The 21,472-nt window shown below is 35.4% G+C and overlaps 2 protein-coding genes across 11 annotated transcripts in view; both read left to right on the top strand.

The window, feature by feature from the left end:
- Positions 1-4,963, top strand: part of pih1d1 (PIH1 domain containing 1) — a 46,656-nt gene extending 41,693 nt beyond the window's left edge. For 7 of the 9 annotated variants that reach the window (XR_010894614.1, XR_010894616.1, XR_010894615.1 and 4 more), the window contains 5 exons: positions 816-848; positions 1,050-1,128; positions 1,217-1,360; positions 1,772-1,980; positions 4,930-4,962. Coding sequence is in view for 2 of the 9 variants with exons in the window: in XM_067381988.1 (XP_067238089.1) it covers positions 816-848; positions 1,050-1,128; positions 1,217-1,360; positions 1,515-1,550 (292 nt within the window). In the remaining 7 variants the exon portion in view is untranslated. Of the gene's footprint in view, positions 1-815; positions 849-1,049; positions 1,129-1,216; positions 1,361-1,514; positions 1,614-1,771; positions 1,981-4,929 lie in introns of those variants that run through there. The other 2 variants (XM_067381989.1, XM_067381988.1) reach the window with 2 other exon arrangements.
- Positions 4,964-5,476: 513 nt separating this feature from the next.
- Positions 5,477-19,882, top strand: tnnt1 (troponin T type 1 (skeletal, slow)). Of its 2 annotated transcripts, XM_067381990.1 has the most exons (12): positions 5,477-5,535; positions 13,259-13,285; positions 13,694-13,711; positions 17,222-17,243; positions 17,344-17,404; positions 17,679-17,795; positions 17,934-18,011; positions 18,131-18,244; positions 18,330-18,439; positions 18,667-18,757; positions 18,923-18,963; positions 19,601-19,882. In XM_067381990.1, the coding sequence occupies exons 5-12, from the start codon at positions 17,348-17,350 to the stop codon at positions 19,644-19,646; spliced, it is 654 nt and encodes a 217-aa protein (XP_067238091.1). In that variant the 5' UTR covers positions 5,477-5,535; positions 13,259-13,285; positions 13,694-13,711; positions 17,222-17,243; positions 17,344-17,347; the 3' UTR covers positions 19,647-19,882. The 2 variants fall into 2 exon arrangements, with proteins under 2 accessions (XP_067238091.1, XP_067238092.1); XM_067381991.1 differs by lacking the exons at positions 5,477-5,535; positions 13,259-13,285; positions 13,694-13,711 and having other exon boundaries at positions 13,730-17,243.
- The last annotated feature ends 1,590 nt before the right edge of the window (positions 19,883-21,472 follow it).

The raw sequence follows: 21,472 nt of genomic DNA, 5'->3' as shown, positions 1-21,472 counted from the left end.
CAAACAATAGAAGTTTTGACAAAAAACAAATTTGTTTTATAAAATGAAAAACCTCACATTATAAATGATTATGTGCTTTACATATAATTGGTCTAAACAAAAAAATGGCAGATGGGCTGAATGGAAATGCAAATTCTTTCTTTGAAAGTAGATGGCTTTTATGGAAAAGAAGAAATACAGCAGTTACCCCTGTACATAAAGCAGTGCTGTGACATAAAAACAACTGTATTTGGCATTATACAGATGCAGAACATGCCTTCGAACTAGATTCAAAAGCAAATTATCAGTTGTAACTTACTTTGCCAACCACACATAAAGCTTTCTTTTCTACAGCACACAATGGATAGTTGCTCTACTTTGCATAAACAGGGTGTGCCTGAAGGAGGCATGGGATTTCCTGTACTTTACTTTGACTTATTGATTTATGGGTTATTCATAATTTTCTATAGCAGAAATCTGAATAACGGTATGAATGCATAAGTGATATATTTAGAATCTAGCTGATGATAAATTATAGATAACCAGGCCCTTGTTTGGTTGTATGATAAATATTTTATATAATGGTTATGCTTTTAGCTACCAATAAGAGCTTAATGCTCACTGTTTAATACATTTACCATAATGAAATTTGTTTCAAAATCAGTGCCAAAAAGCCTGCAGATTCTGTATGGACCTGGTCCTAAGTTATCAGGGACAGGTTATTGCCTGTCTGTGTGTGGTTAATTCTGTTAACGTACACAACTTCCACTCTTTGCTCTTTACACAACTAAAGCTATAATTAGAATTGCTCTAATCACTTTGTTCCTTGTGGACAGGGAACCCCACTCCTTACCTTCATCAATCAAACGGTAAGTTTATATGGAGTTGTTTGAATGCATTTGGTGCCTCTAATCAATTTTTAAATAGTTTGGTTTGACCCTGAATGTTTTGTTTGATAAACAAAGAACAAAGACTTTAGTTTATCTTCCAACTGTTATGCTCAATATGATAAATTATTATTGTGAGGCAATTTAAAAAGGTATGCCTTTATTGTGCTTTATTAATTCCAGTCCAGAATTCACTTTATTAGTTGAGCCCCCAAGTGGAAATGCAGAGTATCTGATTGCTGAGATCCTGCTTCCTGGAGTGGTGAGTAATGGCGGCCTGCTTTTGGATTCCATTTAATCACATATTAACAAAAAGTAAACATTGTTTGATTCACCGTCTTCCTCGCTAGATATCTGCTCGCTCTGTTGTTCTGGACTTGGGAGAAGACAGACTAGTGCTGATTGCTCGACCTGCTCTTTTCCACTTGGATATTTTCTTTCCCCTGTTTATTGACCAAGAAAACAGTGTTGCCCAGTACAACACAAAAACACAGGTAAGTTCTGTCAGAATAGTGTGGTTTGCCTTGCTTCCTTCCATTTTAAAGTCGTTTTGAGTTGTCTTTTTGAGCGCTACACAATTACTGCTCATTATATTTGTGCTGGTGCAGATTTGCAGCATGTCTCAGTCTTTTCCTGTCTTCCTTTCAGATGCTCACAGTGACCATGCCAGTAGTGTCTTCATAAAAAAAAATAAGAAAAAAAATGTTACAAGGCTATTATTTCATAATAAACTGACTTAATTTTGTACACAGTGTTGTGTGTTTTCTGTACTGAAGATTTAATCATTAACATAGCTATAGATGTTATTCACTTTAGAGGTGTAGAATACATTTCTGAAGATGTCTCCTTTATTTTCCTCTACCTTCCATGAGGTGTTTTTTTTTTTTTTTTTTTTTTTATGTAAGAAAAATCATGTGACAAAACCTGAAACCTCTGGAAGGTCAGTCTGTGGTTTGATGAGTACAGAGACTGCAAACCTACAGGAAACAGTCTCCAACGTCTGTGGTGTTTCTCTACATCTGTAAGAAATGGAAAGCTTCTTGGTACTTTGAAAGAGCCAAATTCAACATGGATGGAGGAAAATATTCTAAAGAAAAATATGGCCTGAAAAAAGGTAGGTATCCTGGTATTGCTTGAATTTGAAGTGGGCAAACTCTGTGTGCTGTGAGTGACCTAAAAAGACACTAGAAGGACTATAAACAAAGTGTTGGCTAAGGAATGAATACTTAAAACAAAAAAGAAAGAAAGAAATGTCATCCTGAAGAAATTAATATTCGAATATTTCAAGACCGCAAACTGTTAATTTGCTGCAAGAAGCTAATTTGCAGGTAAAAGATGCTTTGTTTTAATGTTACAGCTTAAAAAAACAACTGATCAGTAAACGTATTAAGACGATGTATCGCCAGCCAACAAAAGCCAAGCAATTTTCCAATAAAGCAACAATTTCCCATTACCTTATTTTACTTTGTGTCAAATATAAAGTATGCCTTCTGGGAAGAATTGGGTCTAAATCCCCTGCTATTTTTGTCCCCAACTGTCCCTTTGTTTTTTCTATCTCTTTTTATATCTCTGTGTTTGTTGTGTGAGGTCATTCTCCCTGTCTCCCCTAATCCCTCATGGTGGTCATCTTTCTGTCCCTGGGTTCATTTCTAATCCATCCACGGTCCTATACCGTAGCTGCTAACACCCTCCATCTGTCCCTGTCCTCATATAAAAACAACCCATTGTCCCGCATTACAAAACTCTCATAATTCACGGGGACTCTCCTCTCATCCTCTGTGAGCCTGTGTTTTATCCTTTTCCACTTTGAATCCATCCTAAAATCACCAAAAGGTAAAATAACTTTTACTTCTTTTTTTAAAGTCTGTCCTTTCCATCTGGAGAAAAGTAACTGAATTTATCAGTGTAATTCAGACTTTAATTCATAATTTGTAGTTCATGTGTGCAGTTATAATCATAATTGTATCTGTTAATGTATTTCCGTTTCCTGTACCAGACTTGTGTGCTATACTTTAGGAGCAACAAATGTATGTAATCAAATAACAATGGGCAAAACAGTGTGTAGTTGACCAGTGATGGTGATAACCTGCATACTTGTTCCTGGCATAAGTGCCTGTAGCACTCAAAAAAATAACTTGTTGGTCTAACTTAATTCAATTATGACACCTATTTCCACACAGTTGAACTGATTTATTTGAACTTAAGCTTGGTTAATTGTACTAATGACTGAAATTCATCCTAGTTGAATGAGATCACACCAGTTTCATTTGACGTATTCTGTGTATGTTTCCTGAACATAATTCATTCTTGTTGATCCAACCAGTGCTTTTTTTTTTTTTTTTTTTTTGTTACCATCATGGTGAAGATGTGCGCTTGTGCTTAGGTTTTGAGAAGCTGTTGTAGACAGACATACATGTTTCATGACCATTGAGAGGGGAAAAGCTGATGACCATATGTAGACTGTGTAAATTTTGTGCTGGCCCTCAAACTAACTTATTTATATTTCTATAAAAACTAAACTAAAATAACACTTATTCATATGCTAAGTAACATTTATAGCATGCAACTAATGATCAGATAAAGAACTTCTCATTACTGGCTTGAGCACAGTTAATGCTCGTTGAGAACAATATAAATTTGTTTTACGTAGCCACCTAGAGCCTAACCACAAGGTCTACACTTCAGCATAATGGTAACCTCAAAAAAATCGACATAACATAAACTCTTTTAAATGTCAAATATAACTGAACTTCAAACTTTAAAAGGTATTTCCCTTTACTAAAAAACACATTAAACAGCACTTACGTTCAACATTTACTGTCCCAATCTTTCCCTACGCAAAGCATGCTGGGAACTAGAAATCCACTGCCCAGGTTCAATCAATGCAACATAAATGATTCATGTAGTCCCAACACAAATGGTTTAGGTTGACCTAACATTTTGCAAATTTAATTTCATTTAACATAATACAATTGAGTGCGAATGCCAATTAAGTAAAAAACTAAAGATTTGTGTTGGTTCAGCTTATTTTATTTAAATAAACTGAACAAGCAGCTAGAATCATTTTTTTGAGTGAGTGTACTAGTACTGATTTTTGTAGTGTTTGAGTGTATACCGGACCAAATGGTCTTATGAAACTATTAGTAAAATTCACTCTCAGAACAATAAAGATTTGCCTTAACTCATGTAATCTCCCTCTGCGTTCTTGGCTAAAATTATCCTATTAGAATTCTGTGGTTAATGCTGCTCCCCTCCCAATAACCTTTCATGTCCCCAAAATGCCCTCTTTGTCTGCCACTTTCCCCATCCTGTTGTCTCAATGACTCTTGCTTCTATTCCTACTTGGGTCGATCCAGAACAGGAGGCATCGTTCATTTTTTTAATTTGATAATTTTGTGCAGAATTTAGCCCTTCAGATGCTAAGAACCCCATAAACAAAGTACCAGCAGTTCGAAAGGCTGCTTTTAGATGGGCACTGCTTACAAGCCTTAGTCTGGAGACAGTAAAGTTCAAGTGGAGTGATGACAGCTACATGCCTCATAAATACTCTCAGCTGATGACAATGCAGCTATAAAATTGTTTCAAATAGCAGAAATGATATGGAACTGACATGAAAGATGAGGCACAAGGAGAGAAATCTCTCAGCGGAAGGTTAATGACTGCAATCAAACAGTGCGTGATGGTCATTAACTGCAGTTATCGCAGCAAAATCCTGAAGTTCCAGTTAGGAAAAACAAGCAAAGGCAGGTACACGTGTGCAGCCGTAACGTGCAAAACTGAACAGAAGAAAGTGTCGGAAATTGTATTGTACCCTGTCTTAGTCTCTACATTCCCACCTGTTATCACCCCATCGATCTCCATGTGAAGTATTCAATGGGGTGTCAGCACTTTGGAACAGTGGAACAGTTTAGATGTGGTGCTACTTCGGTTTTGTCACTCTCTCTTGATGTCTCATCCTCTTTCTAAAGCGATTGCAAAATGTTAAGTTATGTGGTTCTGCTTGTACGTTCAGACATTCCTTCCTGTCTCACTCTCGCTTTCTCTTTCTCCTTCTCCCATCCAGTTTCATCATGTCTGATGTAGAGGAAGAATATGAGTGAGTAATGTTTCTTTTTTTATTTGAATCATTACTGACTGTTTGACTATTAAAGCATTACATTTAAAGAGTATGCAATGCTTACTCATTCCTATTTCTTCCCTAAATGGCCCATTAGGGAACAAGCAGAGGGTAAGTCTTTAGCTTTATTTTTTATCTTTTTTCTTAATTTTTTTTTACCCAGCTTGTAGCTTTAGTGATTATCAGTAAAGCCTTGGTATAATGTGTACCCAGAGGCTAATTATAGATGCCTCTAGAGGCCTGGCTAAGCTTCAATTGAGCTAAGCACAATTCTGATTGGGTGCTTAGGCTTGTTACCCTGCCTTTTTCTGGAAGGGTTATTATTACACAATGATCTCATGTTACTGCTAGCATGCATCCTTAACAAGTGGTGTACACTTACATAATCCTTTGCACACACTTATTTATATATTCTTTCCTGATGCTTCCACGTGCTCTCACGGGCACAAAATTGATATTCACTTATGTTTTCCTTTCACTTATCCCTATTGTGGCTTGTGTATTTGTGAGAAGCAGAGGAGGAGGAGGCAGTTGCAGAGGACGCAGGAGCAGGTAAAATAATACCTCAGTGAGGGTTTAAAGCATCAAAGTCTCCTCAAAGTTGATGGGAAAATAAAAGCCTGTACAAAAATACACAAAATACACCCACTGATTGGCTGCTCACTGTCAATGGGATAATTTCCATCAAGTTTATGGTTCACAAATATACTAATCGGTTTGACTGGTGGAAATGGACAAACTAATTGGCTGCATCTGAAAACTTACGCAGCTGACTTGTTGCCTTGCTGCCTTATCAGGCAATGACTTTGTAGGGAGCGTTTGCGCACAAAGATGCCCCACGAAATAAACTGATTTCGGACAGACTTCTGGGGCAGCGTAATGGTTTAATGATCTACAGCAAAATAGAGCAGGCTTTGGTAAGAACTAAGTGAATATTTAAGTAGTACAACAGTAATTTCTCACTAGAAATAAAATCAAAAGTAGAAAACGGTCAAAACTGTACATTTACTCAAACTGACCACCAACTTTTAGATGCCATCTATATTAAAGCTCAACTGTCACAGAATGGAAAGCACAGGATTGTGGGATATCAAAGGCAGCGGATACATCTAGGATACATCTACAGCATGCTGCCCTCAAATATCCATCAGATGAAGGTATCTCAGGAGACAGACAGGAAGTGAAGCTATTGGATTTGGATTACCCATTATTCTGCAAAGAAATCTCCAGTAATCAGAGAAGTGAAAGAACAAATTGGCCAAAAGAACTCTTTAACTCTTTAGCGCCCTCCCACTCCCACTGAAAAATGATGTAATATAATCTGTATGCTTTTGAACTACTTAAAGCAGAACTAAGTAACTTTTTTTACCTTCATAAATAGTTTTCTAAGTCCTTACAATGGTTAATTGACTTGTAGTGGTGTGTTTGAGGCGAGCACTAACCCCCTCTGGCACGTCTACGCCAGAATACAGCACTTGCAAGTTGAGCTGCGCCGACCTGAAACAATCTCGCCTCATGTTCACGTTCATGCGAAAGTGACAAAATGCTTTTACGGTAATTCAAAAACAATGTATATATTATGACTTTATAAGACAATTTTGAAAATTACCCACCTCCATCGAGATTTCTTGTACTGTATTTGCAAAACTACTGCGCTGGTGAGTGTTGTAGTCGTTGTAGTCCAGAGCTGCGCTTGGAGTATTTACGACAGTGTGATTCACTGAAGGAACCTGTAGGGGGAGCTCCACAAATCTTACTGAGTTCCGCTTTAATAATTGCTATATATATATATATATATATATATATATATATATATATATATATATATATATATATATATATATATATATATATATAGTCTAATTTGCCGCTGGTCCCTTCAAGATTTTCCTATGGGGTTTTATAATGAGTTTTTTCAATTTATGAGTTAAATAAAGCCTGTGGTATACATAACTTGAGGATACTTTGATGTTTTGTTCTACAACTAACACTGCAAACACTCACTCCCCAAGCTGTCCAGTTATCTTATCTAGTTACTTATTAAAAACGTATGTTTTCAAAAATTAACATAACTGCTTCAAAATTAAAGTTTCACTATGGCTGTGTACAAAACGTCAAAGTATAATCAAGTTATGTTTACCACAGGCTTCATTTTACATATAAAAAAAAAACAAAAACACCATTATAAAATCCCATATGGGAAAATCTCAAAGGAACCAGCGATGAATTAGACTTCCGGGTCCTGACATCATGCCTGCACCACTCTATTGTTGACTTGAATTGAATATGTCTGATTTTCAAATACTTTTTTGCTTCAGTTTAAAGTTTGTAATGTTGTAGTATAACTCTTTAACAAAGACTTTTTTATAATCCCAATGCGAAAAAACACTCCTGGAACCACGGGTGCTCGAAAAAGTGGGTGGGCACTGTTGCTTTTTATTAGTAATTAAACAACTCGCTGACACAGAGTCATTACTTTTGGCCACATCTGAATTGAAGTGAACTTGAAATAATCAGTAAAATTAAAGTCACACCTCCATATCTGCAACCATTACCTGCAATCAATGTTCCCTCTAATTTTTTTTTCTCGCTGAGCAAAACTTTTCTCTGTTGAGCGCTCATTTTGGCCACCTGAGCAAAAACATACTTTATATCAGACCTGTACAATGAACGTAAACACACACAAAAAATGGTTTTATCATGCAACTGTAACATTTAACTTTAATGTGCCATTTCTATTTTATTTGACCCTTGATGTAACTTAGTGATTATATTAAATAATATGTTTGAAAACAAGCAGTTCAGTCACTAAATTAAGCACATTTTAGGTTACTTGAGATTTTTCGCATTGCTGTATTAACTGTACCAGTCTTTACCAAGAAATTCTATTACAAAATAGTTTCTGTCCTCCTGCATGAACAGTTACAATGATGGTTTGGAACAACCATAATGTGTTTTTGTACAGTCAATTATTAGCAACAGACAGTGTTAAACCATCAAAATTACATGTTTATTGCTTATGAATTTCCCAGATTTTTTATACCAGGAGGTTTCAAGATTTTTCGTGGCAAGGAGCCCTAAACAATCCCCTTGTGAGATCAATTTTTTCTTAGGCATATAATATTTAAATATTTAAACTGATATACAGTATTATATCAGTTTAAATGCTTCCATTTGTTTTAATATATTATAAAGTGAAAACAAACTGAAGCATTTAAACAGATCTGATAGCTAAATATTTTTAAGAAAAGTGAACGTTAACTCTTTTATAGTTATCTAAACATCCCTGAAACCCACACCACCACACACAATAATCTATTTAAACTGAGGTATATCACTGATGTATTTTGAGTTTTTAAGCTACACCTGTGGTCCCTGGTGGAAAAACCAGCATGAACAGTTCAAGCTGTGTTTTGGAACATGGTAGCTGGTAGCTGGTTAGATCACCCAAAACCAAATTATGATGCTAGTAGTTTATTTTTCTTTTTTTTTCTTTTTGCACAATTGTAAACATCTAGGGTCTGAAGCTGTGTAGCTGGTCATTGATTTAATTTAAAATAGCTGGTAGTTACAACACCTACCCTAAGCTTATGATAAAACCAAACCAATGCTTTAAGAATGGAACACACAAATATATCCATTCAAGAGAATTCAGTTTATTTATGTGAATATAATTTTCATTAAAACAAAAAGATTAAGTAATAATAAGATAAAATAAAACAATACAACAGATTTGTATTTTTTTCTTTATATTTGTATTAATAATTATTTGTAAATTTAAACCAATAAACAGTGTAACTACTTAATAGAAAAATAAAAGTAGCTCATAAAGCAAGCAATTTATTTATTTGGCTTTTTTTTTTTATTTTTTTTTTACTTTTTTGTTGATGTCTTGAATATTTTCTGTCAAGTAGTGCCCAAGTTTCATTGCTCTGGCCTTTAGCTCTGCTTCCTCCAAGTTCTTGCCCTCCAGCCATTTTTAAAAGCAACCTTCTTGAATAAAGCTAAATTTGACCATATGAGCTATTTTATTGTTGATCATTTGATAAATTTAATACTCAGAAATGATTGATCAATTGCACTGTTATCAGTATAATCAAATGATTAGTGAACAGATCTAACATCTAGAATTAAGAACGTGTTATTTTACCACCAGAGTATGAGTACTATTAGCTCACCATACAGAGAAACATACAGTTGTGGTCATGAGTTTACATATATCCTGCACAATCTGCAATATGAACTGGGTAATTTTTGTATTTATTTTGTCTTGGGACTATATTAAATTACATTTCACAAATATATTCCCCATCTGTAAATGTTAAAAAATAATGTGATATGTTTGGCCATATTATTCTGAAGCCATATTAAGTGTTATATTAGCTTTTAAATACTTAAATCTGGATTTTTTTTTATATTTACCCCAGGACATTATTTACCTCTATAAAGGCCTTTTTTAACCTTATTAAATGTATGTGTTATCTTTCATGTCAAATTCTTATATTTGATCAATAAATTAAATTATAAGACACTATAGGTCTGTTACCACTCAAATTAAGTAATTTACAATGCAAAATTACAACTGTAATTAATTATGTTGTGAGATGTTTTAAATATACATTTTTGAATATACAAATTAGAAATGTTGGAAAAAATGCAATGACACTATTAAGCTTGAGTAGGTGGCAGCAAGTCACTTAACGAGTGAGTCATTGAGTCATTCATTCAACCAATTCAAAACACTTATTCAATAACAAAACATGCTGTGTTGCTTTGAGAATGGGCAATAGTTTAGCTTTTGAAATTTTTAATTTTTTTATTGTTCAAATATATATGTTCAAATATATATGTTTTTTATTGTTCAAATTTCTTGGAACTTTGTTTAATATCATAAGTAACCTGATCTGTCTTGTCTGTCAATGTGTTGTCAGTATCCTCTTTGCTCCACAATGTATTTTTCACTGTGTGGTGTGACAGCACTATATATATTATTTTTAATGTCAAAGAATTTTCACCTGTCGCAGAATACGTTCCCCCTCAATGTAGTTCTATATACAGACATTAAAGGTCAAACCATTCTGATGTTCTTTTTATCTAAATAATTAACATATTATATGGCTCTTAAAGGGTTAGTTCACCCAAAAATGACATTTCTGTCATTAATTACTCGCCCTCATTTCATTCAAAACCCATAAGACCTTCATTCATCTTCAGAACACAAATTAAGATATTTTTGATGAAATCTGAGAGCTTTCTGACCCCAGACTGCAACGTTATTGCAACTTTTGCAGGCCCAGAAAGATAGTAAAGACATTGTTAAAATAGCCCATGTGACTGCCGTGGTTCAACTTTAATGTAGCGGCCAGAATACTTTTTGTGTGCAAAAAACTAAATTATTGACTTTATTAAACAATTTCCTCTCTTCATGTGAGCACCACAACACATGCATGTGATGCTGATGCAGAATCCAGCCACTAATGAGCCGACGTTCTGACGTAGAACCTGGAAGTGCTGCACTGTGTTACCTACAACAGTCAACAGTGTCAGAGACCGACAGTAGAAAAGAAATGAATAAAACCGTTTTTTTTTTTTTTTTTCCTGCACACAAAAAGTATTCTCATCACTTTATAACATTAAGGTTGAAACCCTGTAGTCACGTAGACTATTTTAACAAAGTTTACTACCTTTCTGGGCCATAAAAAGGTAATAACATTGCAGTCTATGGAGGGTCAGAAAGCACTCATATTTCATCAAAAATATCTTCATTTGTGTTCTGAAGATGAACAAAGGTATGTGTTTAGAACAACATGAGAGTGAGTAATTAATGACAGAATTTTCATTTTTGGGTGAACTAACACTTTAAGATACAGGACATATAAAAATTCAGTGTTGTTACATTTTATATACATCAACGGAATTTAGTTAGTTTGTTTTATTTGTTCTTATTTTATTGCTGTCTGTTTACTTGTCTTTTTTGTAAATTCAATTCAGCTAATGACCAGCTTAGACTAGCTTAGACCAGCTAATGACCAGCTTGTACCAGCTAATGACCAGCTTAGACCAGCTAATGACCAGCTTGTACCAGCTAATGACCAGCTTAGACCAGCTAATGACTAGCTTGTACCAGCTAATGACCAGCTTAGACCAGCAAATGACCAGCTTAGACCAGCAAATGACCAGCTTGTACCAGCTAATGACCAGCTTAGACCAGCTAATGACCAGCTTTGACTAGCTTAGACCAGCTAATGACCAGCTTAGACTAGTTTAGACCAGCTTGCACCAGCTAATGACCAGCTTAGACCAGCTAATGACAAGCTTAGACCAGCTAATGACCAGCTTGTACCAGCTAATGACCAGCTAATGACCATCTTAGACCAGATTTGACTATCTTAGACCAGCTAATGCACAGCTTAGACCAGATTTGACTAGCTTAGACCAGCTAATGACCAGCTTAGACCAGCTTATACCATCTACCAGCTAGAGCTGGTTTTAGCTGGATTTTCCACTAGGGGGTGTGGTATTGTAAATGTTTTAGAGTTTTGTTAGCATTCTGTGCCCATCATTCTTTATTTCTGCCACTTTTCATTAAAACATGACATTTTATTTCACATTTCTTTTCGTTTCGTGTTACCTCTCCTATTGATGTATTTAGTCCGCAAACATTACAGTTTATTCTTACCGCAACTGAATTGGCTCAGAGCCAGCCAGCTCACACACGCTCAATCGTTCTCTTTCTATGAAACCTGTAAACCGCATTCACCGGTTCTAACTCTATAGCGACAATAACTCTATAGCGGTTGTCCAGAGTACTGCAATTATTTCTTATTTAAACTACTACAATCATTTTCATGTCTGTTCTCTGCGCGGCAATTATTTTTTCTCCGCGGCCGCGCACGCGCGCAGCTTTTAGAGGGAACATTGCCTGCAATGTACTGAGGATTTAGTACACAAAGGCCAAGCAACAGTTCTTAAGTTCACATTTTCTGATGCAAAAACTTGAGAAAATGAGATCCAGGCAGTAGATAAAGTTGATGAAAAATTATTTATTCATTACAATTAAATTTAGCCTCACATACAAACTTTAATCGATAATGAAAATACTTAATAAAACCAAAAGGTAAAATAACAACCATAAAGAAGCAGTCAATAGTTAATAATAAAATTTGGAGTATTATAAAATTTAGAGAATTGTATCTAATAGATGAAGATCAAAAAGAGCAATAATTAAGACATTTGCAGATAAGAGACAAAAAGTAGAAGCCAAGGAGAGCAAAGGAGGGAAAAAACTGAATTATCAATGACCCTGTCAGCTTTATACCATGAGCATATAGGGAAATTTACATCCCACTCAAATTGATTTTTTTGTTCTAAAAGAAAAGGTTAATTTCACCCATTACGTCATCTACTCGTCCAGTGTCAAAAATATTTGTTTTATCCCCTATAGGGAATTTTGCAAATGTCAGCAGACATATTTTGATCAGATTGAAATGAGCAATAATTCTGAAAAACACCACTTCTGCAATACTTGGCAGGCGTCCAATACCTAACCACAAACGTGTCAGCGTGACCTGTCAGCGTAACCCACTGGAGCACTTGAAGAACAATTGAACATAACAAGCATACTCTTAAATATAAAATAACCATAAGGTTACAATAACAAGTAAATCCTTGAAAATATGATAAGAATTAATATATAAAGTAGGAGTACATGAATGTATGAAAGCAAAAGTAAAACTGATAAATCATAAGCCATAAATGATTAAAATAAATATTAATAAAAATGCATGAATATGAATATTGACAATTTCGGATCCATCAATATATATATATATATATATATATATATATATTTAGTATGTTATAAACATAGAAAAATAGTATGGTGTCTTATTGGTAGTGGTAAATGCTGGTAAATGTTACATGGGTCTGTAACCCAGAAACCATTTAATCAGCCAATATCAAAAAATACCTATCAAAGACCTAAGTGAATAGAGGAGGGCCTCATTTCCCAAGTCAAAACCCACAGTATTTCAAAACCCATAAATCTTTATCTTGTTTAAAAAAAAATAAAATAAAAAAAAGTGGACAGAATAGTCATGAGCAGCATCATGACATTTGCATTACTGACAGAACATTAACAAATACCAAAAGTACTGCATAAGGGAAAACATGATTATTGAGAACTAAATAGCCAGTTTTTCTCTATATCTGTTAAAAATATTGATTTGTTTGATTTATTTTAATTTCATATTTCTTCGCTGGATCTGTATTACAGAAGAGCAGGAGTATACAGATTATCAAGGTACTGTGTTTATCTTCGTAAAAAAGACATGCACGATCAGAATTGCATGTAAAAAAAAATGAAGGTTGATGGGTAGCATGAGTTTGTTTTGAAGGGTGATGTAATATTTAGTCAGTCAGTCATATATAACACTTAATTTTTGACCATATTGCACATGTGCATGTTTGTGAATATAGTGTTTTTGTCTATATAAGCTATAAGATCTCATTAGAGAAAGTGAGTCATATGTCCACAGTTACACATTGGGAAAAAGATAAGGAAGATTTATGCTAGATATATGCTAAGTTTTGTTTTTGTTTTTTGTTTCCACATCCACACTCATCAATTAGTCTAATGTGTGCCTACTAATACATTGCCCATTGTTCTCTGATGTGTTTTTGTGTTCTTTTTCAATGCTGTATTTATCAGAGGAGACTCAGGAAGAAGGTAAGTGCTCAAACAGTACTTCCTTTAACTCCTTATCTTGATCTCTGAGTTCTGTGATTTTTTGTGTTGTCCCATTCTCTGTTTATCATTGTGAAACATTTGTGGCCTTTCTTCTTCGTTGACCTACTTGACATATAGAGCTGTTATTGGCTATTAATAGTGAATATTTGTCACAAGCATGAAACTGAAATTATAATAAACTGTTCATATGTTAATAGTCATAGTAATTTAGACATTTAATTGCAACATGCTACTGTATTTCACATCTGATGGGGCAAGAAGCAGTTTTGAATGTATCTGGACTAATGTATCTAGATTATTAGTTCAAATTTTATACTTTTTATTTTTATTTTTTATTATCTTATAATGATTGTCTTTCCAATCAGTTCAAACTGTTTTTGTATTAAAAAAAATAAAGCAGTCTAAATATACACAGATCAGGCCTAACATTGTGACCACCTTCCTAATATTGTGTTGGTCCCCACTTTGCTGCCAAAACAACCAATTGAGGCGTGGACTCCACTAGACCCCTGAAGGTGTGCTGTGGTATCTGGCACCAAGATGTAAGCAGCAGATCCTTTAAGTCCTGTAAGTTGAAAGGTGGAGCCTCCATGGATCAGACTTGAAAAAAGTCTCAAAAAGGGTGGGGAAGTAAAATCTAGTGTCAAAATCCCTGAACTGGCAACTCTGGGTGGTATCTGGCAGGGCAACACCTTAAACTCTTCATCATGTTCCTCAAACCATTCTGAACAATGTGTGCAGTTTGGTAGAGAGCATTATTCTGCTGAAAGAGGCCACTTTCACCAGGGAACACAATTGTCATGAAGGGGTGTACCTGGTCTGCAACAATGTTTAGGTAGGCACATGTCACAGTTATGTCCACATGAATGGCTGGACTCAGGGTTTCCCAGCAGCCTTCACTGTGCATCGATGAGCCCAACACCCTGTCGCTGGTTTGTGGTCAGATGCTTGATTGGATTGAGATCTGGGGAATTTGGAGGCCAAGTCAACTCCTCAAACTCGTTGTTGTGCTCCTCAAACCATTCCTGAACCATTTTTGCTTTGTGTCAGAGTGCATTATCCTGCTGAAAGAGGCCACAGCCACCAGGGAATACCGTTTCCATGAAAGAGTGTACATGGTCTGCAATAATGCTTAGATAGGTGGTATGCAGAGCTGGGTAGATTACTTATGAACTGTAAACAGTTACTGATTAAAAATGACATGACAAAATTTATAATATATATATGTATTCGATATTATATTACATTAAAACAAAATAATCCCTTAGATTACACATTTTTGGTAACGTAATCTGACTAAGAATCACGGAAGTATATAAGCGGCAGGTTTATTATGAAAAAAATATATAAACGCTAAAAAAATGAATGAATCAATGAATTGTTAACAACTTACTGCCATTGTGTAAATAATATGTAATCCATAAAAAAGTAACTGTAGTCTGATTACAAGTATTTTAAAAAGTAGTTTACTCTAATTACAAGTACTTGATTTTTAAAATCTGATTATATAATCCAGATTACATGTAATCCGTTACTACCCAGCTCAGGTGGTATGTGTCAAAGTAACATCCACATGGATGGCAGGACCCAAGGTTTCCCAGCAGAACATTGCCCAAAGCATCACACTGCCTCAGCCGGCTTGCCTTCTTCCCATAGTGCATCCTGGTGCCATGTGTTCCCCAGGTAAGAGAAGCACACGCACATGGACATCCACATGATGTAAAAGAAAACATGATTCATCAGACCAGACCACCTTCTTCCATTGCTCTGTGGTCCAGTTCTGATGCTCACTGTTGGCACTGTTGGAGCTTTCGGCGGTGGACAGGGGTCAGTATGGGCACCCTGACTGGTCTGTGGCTATGCAGCCCCATACACAACAAACTGTGATGCACTGTGTATTCTGACACCTTTCTATCAGAACCAGCATTAACTTCTTGAGCAATTTGAGCTGCAGTAGCTCGTCTGTTGGATCGGACCACACAGGCCAGCCTTCACTCCCCATGTACATCATTGAGCCTTGGTCCATGACCCTGTCGCCGGTTCACCACTGTTCCTTCCTTCGACCACTTTTGATAGACACTGACCAATGCAGACCAGGAACACCCCACAAGAGCTGCAGTTTTGGAGATGCTCTGACCCAGTCGTCTAGCCATCAAAATTTGGCCCTTGTCAAACTCGCTCAAATCCTTACACTTGCCCATTTTTCCTGCTTCTAACACATCAACTTTGAGGAAAAAATGTTCACTTGCTGCCTAATATGTCCCACCTACTAACAGGTGCCGCGATGAAGAGATAATCATGTAATCATTTCATGTCACAAGCACAATTCTGCCTGCATTCATGTGTGAATCGCTTTCTGTACATTTGTGAATCACCTCATGCATTTGTGGATTTTTTGTGGATCTGTCATTTATAATTGCTCTTGATTTTGCTGATCTACAGACCTCCTAAACATCATGCAAACTTTCTCTCTGATCTCTCTTCTTAATGGTTCTTCTGATCTTTGTGAAAATTTTGACATTTTTTACACACAAAATTGACAATATCTATCAATCTTTTTCTTCTTTCGTTCCTCCAGAAACTTCTACTTTCTAGATACTCTACCCACTCTCTAACTTTACTTTCACCAATACATCTGTGGTTGAACAATTGATTATAAACTCTAACTCCTCTACCTGTCAGCTAGATCCTTTACCAACACACCTACTCAAAAACTTTCTCCCTTCCCTCATTATACCTATCACTCACATGATAAATAGTTCCCTTATGAATGAGGGCAGAATTGTGCTAGTGACATAAAAACACATTTGTGAATATGTTTTTTTATTAGCAAATCTCATTTAATTTATTTGTGAATTTATTAATTTTTGTGAAACTCCTAACATATATTTGTGGATCTTAATCTATTCGTAGTGCATTCAATTATTTTTTGTGAATCTCTTTACATTTATTTGTGGATCATAATCTATTTATTTGGAAAATTGCAACAATTCTACCCCCATAGTCAATGTTATGCCTGATCGGTGTATATTCTCTCTCACACATACATACACATACACATATTGTACTTTTATCCACATTAGATTACTATAAAACAGCTCTAAATGTGGGATTGAATCCAACCTTTACTGCTAGTTTGTACTACTCACCACTGACATGACTCAACACAGAATGTTATATAACTACTGACCTTTAAAACTATAAATCACTGAGTTGAATAAAATTGACCTGTGAACCGGAAATGACATGAAAGAACCATGTTACAATTGTGTCCTTAGTCTCATTGCTTCAAAGGAACCAGTTTTATTAAAAAGAATTTCCAGATCATTTCAAAAGAAGCCAGAAAAACACAGTTTATGCAACCAGTGTAATTAAATATAAGACACTGCAAAGGGCAGCAAGACTATTGGCATATTGTACAGTTGTGTGCGAACAGGAAGGGCTGTATAAAGAACTGCCTTGTTTCTTTTTCTTTGCCTCTTTTATCAGAGGAAGAAAGACCTCGGCCCAAGTAAGTATTCAAATACACTCTTTTTGCTCAATTTGCCAAATGTCTTAGGGCACTTAATCTCTTAAATCCCCCTTTTTTTCTATTACCCTCTCCCACACAGGCCCATGGTTCCACAACTTGCCCCTCCAAAGATTCCAGAGGGTGAGCGAGTAGATTTCGATGTAAGTACCATTTCGATTCGGTTCATCAGTTTAGGATGATTTGTAAACTGAGAATTACTTGGATATATGCAGGGTTCACTTTTTACACCCTGCACTGTGTGAATGTTTATATTGCGTGTCCAGTGAAGAATAAGCAGACTGTGTTTGTCTATTGTTGAGATTGGATTCAATTCATACCCAATTAATTAGCAAATGTAATTAAAAATAACATTCAGTTTGGACTTCATTGAAGTTATGGTTTTCTATTTCTAATCTATATTATTTTCTCTCTCAGGATATTCACCGAAAAAGGATGGAGAAAGACTTTCTGGAGTTACAGACTTTAATTGATGTCCACTTTGAGCAGAGGAAGAAAGAGGAAGAAGAGCTGATCGGTCTCAAGGAGAGAATTGTAATTCCTAGTCTTGATCTTTTCATTTTTTCCCCTCTTTTATGACTTTAATTAACCACAAAAACATTCTTTACTCACTTTTCTCTTTGCTTTGTACTAAATTTCTCCATGTTGGCCATTCGGTCCATCTGTCCTCAGGAGCGGCGGCGGGCAGAACGAGCAGAGCAGCAGCGTGTTAGAGCAGAGAAAGAAAGAGACAGACAGACAAGGATTGCGGTAAATTAGAAATCAAACTTAAAACTTAGTGAATAAAATGTTCAATTGCTCTCAAATTTGTATGTGGAATTTAACACAGAATATCAAAGTGAAATATAATGTCTGCGATCTCTCATCAGGAAGAGCGCCAGAGGAAAGAGGATGAGGAGGCTAAGAAGAGAGCAGAAGACGAGGCCAAGAAGAAGAAGGTTTTGTCCAATATGGGGGCAAACTTTGGTGGCTTCTTAGCCAAGGTAAGTTACTGAGTGTTACCATAAGTACTATTAATGTACCAATAATACATGTTTGTACATGAGTGTTTTTGTGTTTGTGTTTTAGGCAGAGCAGAAAAGAGGGAAGCGTTTGACTGGACGAGAGATCAAGAGAAAGACTCTTTCAGAGAGACGCTCTCCTCTTGGCATCGAAAATCTCAGAGAGGATGGGTTGAGGTGACCACACACATACAAATCCATGTTATTACAAATAATATAATATAACAATATGCATCTATGATCATATAGACAGATAGTTATATGTTTTCCATTATGGAAGATGTGCAAAGAATCTATACTTTTTCATATAAAGGTCTTGTGCCTTTTGAGACTAGCATGGTTTTTTCCATGCTACATGAAGAGTTGTTTTGCATCATCATCTGTTCCTTACTCCGACAAAACAGGCAGCGAGCTCAGGAGATGTGGAACTGGATTTACCAACTGGAGTCAGAGAAGTTTGATCTCTTGGATCAAATGAAGAGACAGAAATATGAGGTGTGGTGACTGAGGTTTGATAAATGTGGTGCTGTTGGTACTGGTAAAAGATTTAAATGTATGAAACCTAATCTGTTTGAATAGGCAAAGCTGTGTTTAGTTTGGCTGTGAAAATGGATAGAAAACACTGAATTTATCTGAAAAAAATGACTTCCTTCTTAACAGATTGTTGTTCTGCTGAACAGGATTTCTCACGCTCAAAAGTTGTAAGTAACATTAAGTTGATTCTGTTGTGAACACAACACATTCATGTAGAAACATGTGTCTCTTTGCTAGGACACACATGACAAATGATAACAAAATGTGTTCTAAAATCTGAGTAAAATTTTCAAACATGTTTAATATCATCCATCTCAATGGATTCATAGTCTGAAGCTAACATAGACTTGTCCAGGCTGCAAATCGAGTTAAAAATCCATGTAGTATTGGATTTTTAGAAGTAAAAGTAGTATTCCATTCTTAAAGGGATAGTGCATCCAAATATTCTGTCATCATTTACTCATTTATGTTATTCCAAACATGTATGCATTTCTTTCAGAAAGAAGATATTTTGAAAAGTATTGATAGCCAAGCAGTTTCAGTTCCCATTGACTTGCATTGTATTTTTGTTCATACAACGGTTGTCAATGGGAACTGAAACTTGCCTAGTTTCCAACATTCTTCAAAATGTCTTATTTCATGTTCCACAGAAGAAAAAAAAACATTTTAAAGGTGAGTGAAGGCGAGTAAATGATGACAGAATTTCTTAAGCATTTTTCTTTCATGAAAAAGACTGTAATAATCTCTCTATATGAAAAATTTTCTCTCAATAATGCTGATGTTTCACCTTTTTCTTTATCACAGCAAAAAAGTCCATGGTAAAGGAAAGGTCGGAGGTCGCTGGAAATAAGACATCGGAGAAATTCTGAAAAGCCAACATGGATGCTTTTACTTCTGACTCTTCTGACAATTTCACAGTCTCTGCAATGAATAACATTTCTGAATATGTTCAAAACCTATCTCAGATCTGATGTGCTTGGATTAGATTAATTACTTCTGCTTGTTTTATTCATATTTGTAAGGCACATTGGATAAAAAGTGTCTGCTAAATAAATAAATGTCAAATGCATCTGATTCATCACTTATTTGCAGAGAGACTTTTAGCAAAGTAGACCGATCATGCAACTGAAACCATTCCTCTCCAAAAGGGAAGAGGAATGTATGTTCAGGAAATGAAAATCAAACTGTGTGTTAGAGAGAAGTGTCTGTGACGTGATTTAAAATGTTTGCCTTCATTCATAGTGTTTCAAATATGGCCTGAGAATCCTGTTTCCATGATGCTGCACACAAATTGCGGTTACAGCTCACATGTCTGGCTATTAATAGCAAAGGCAATTTCCATGTACTTTCCAAAATGTCTTTTGGTCAGTCCTCATCGGGTTTGCTGAAGTAAAATTGGATGTTATAATTTGCCAGGGAACTCAAAAGTTGAAACCTCAGATGATCTGGTGAAGTCTCTTGTGCTGGAGTGACAGTGGTAAAGTAGGAAAAAATGGTGTGAGGGAGGATTTAGTGATCAGTGTTCACCTCTTTCATAAACCATCATTATGCCATATAACTCCCAGCAAATATTTGTTTCTCAGTCACAAGTGCAATTGTAAAAGAAAAAGGTGTCTACTTAGCTAAGGCTCTTTGAAGGCAATCGGCAGGCCCACATTAACATAATGCTACGACTTAATGGAAGCCTAAGCAATGATTTAATACTTTTTTTTACTTTTTAGATTAACTCATTCTAGTGGGCTGCATTAATAGAGATTAATTATATATATTAGATATAATTATATTGCTCCCACTTAATATTACCTGTTAAGGTAATGGAACAAGTTTTATTGGATTAGGTGTGAGTTAGGGTGGGTCAGCAGTGTAATCATAGATACAGAAATTAATTACAGATCTAATTAGGCTACATGCAGGTATTCCTATAGGATACAGCAGCATTCCTTCGCTTAAAAAATAAATAAATAAATAATAATAATAAATAATAAAGTGGGTCCATTAAATTCATTAATAGATGATTTATATAATACATTCTATATAGAATATAACATATTGAATAAATCAAATTAAAATGACTTAATTTTTTAACTAACCTGAATGTGTTGATCTGCTATCGCCATCTGGTGGCCGGCATGTCCGTTCACACTAAATTAGTAGGTTTTCATGCAGAGAACTCTCCTCATGTGTTTGGAATTTGCATAATGATGCATTCAGGGCTTGACATGAACTTTTTTGCTCACCAGCCACTGTGGCTAGTTGTTTTTCAAAGTTACTAGCCACTCAGCATTTTAACTGGCCAAAATTTTGATGTTGGTAAATTACATTTTATATGATTAAAGTTGACTTTGTTATGCTTAAATTACTTTATTTTGAGTCATTTTACTTGATTTAGAAGATTTAAAACCCTTTCAAACTTTTAAATGCAGATTGACCACCCAAATCAAGACTACATTGTATATCAGCTGGTATGTACAGGTGGGCAAGAGGTGGACAATATGAGCATGGGCTAATATGAGATGTTATTTGTGTTAGGCTAAAAAGAACAAAGAAGCAAATTACAAAAACAATAGTAAGTTAAAAATAATCTTTTTTTTCAGATACAGTAGGTTTATTTAACATATAGTCTACATTTAATTAACATCTTTTGTTGTTTAATATTAATGACAGACAGGTAGGGCC

Source organism: Chanodichthys erythropterus, chromosome 3 (assembly GCF_024489055.1).
Source record: "Chanodichthys erythropterus isolate Z2021 chromosome 3, ASM2448905v1, whole genome shotgun sequence".
In the NCBI taxonomy this organism is placed as follows: domain Eukaryota; kingdom Metazoa; phylum Chordata; class Actinopteri; order Cypriniformes; family Xenocyprididae; genus Chanodichthys; species Chanodichthys erythropterus.
The sequence above is the reverse complement of the archived record's forward strand: the minus strand, read 5'-3'. Positions and strand labels throughout refer to the sequence as shown.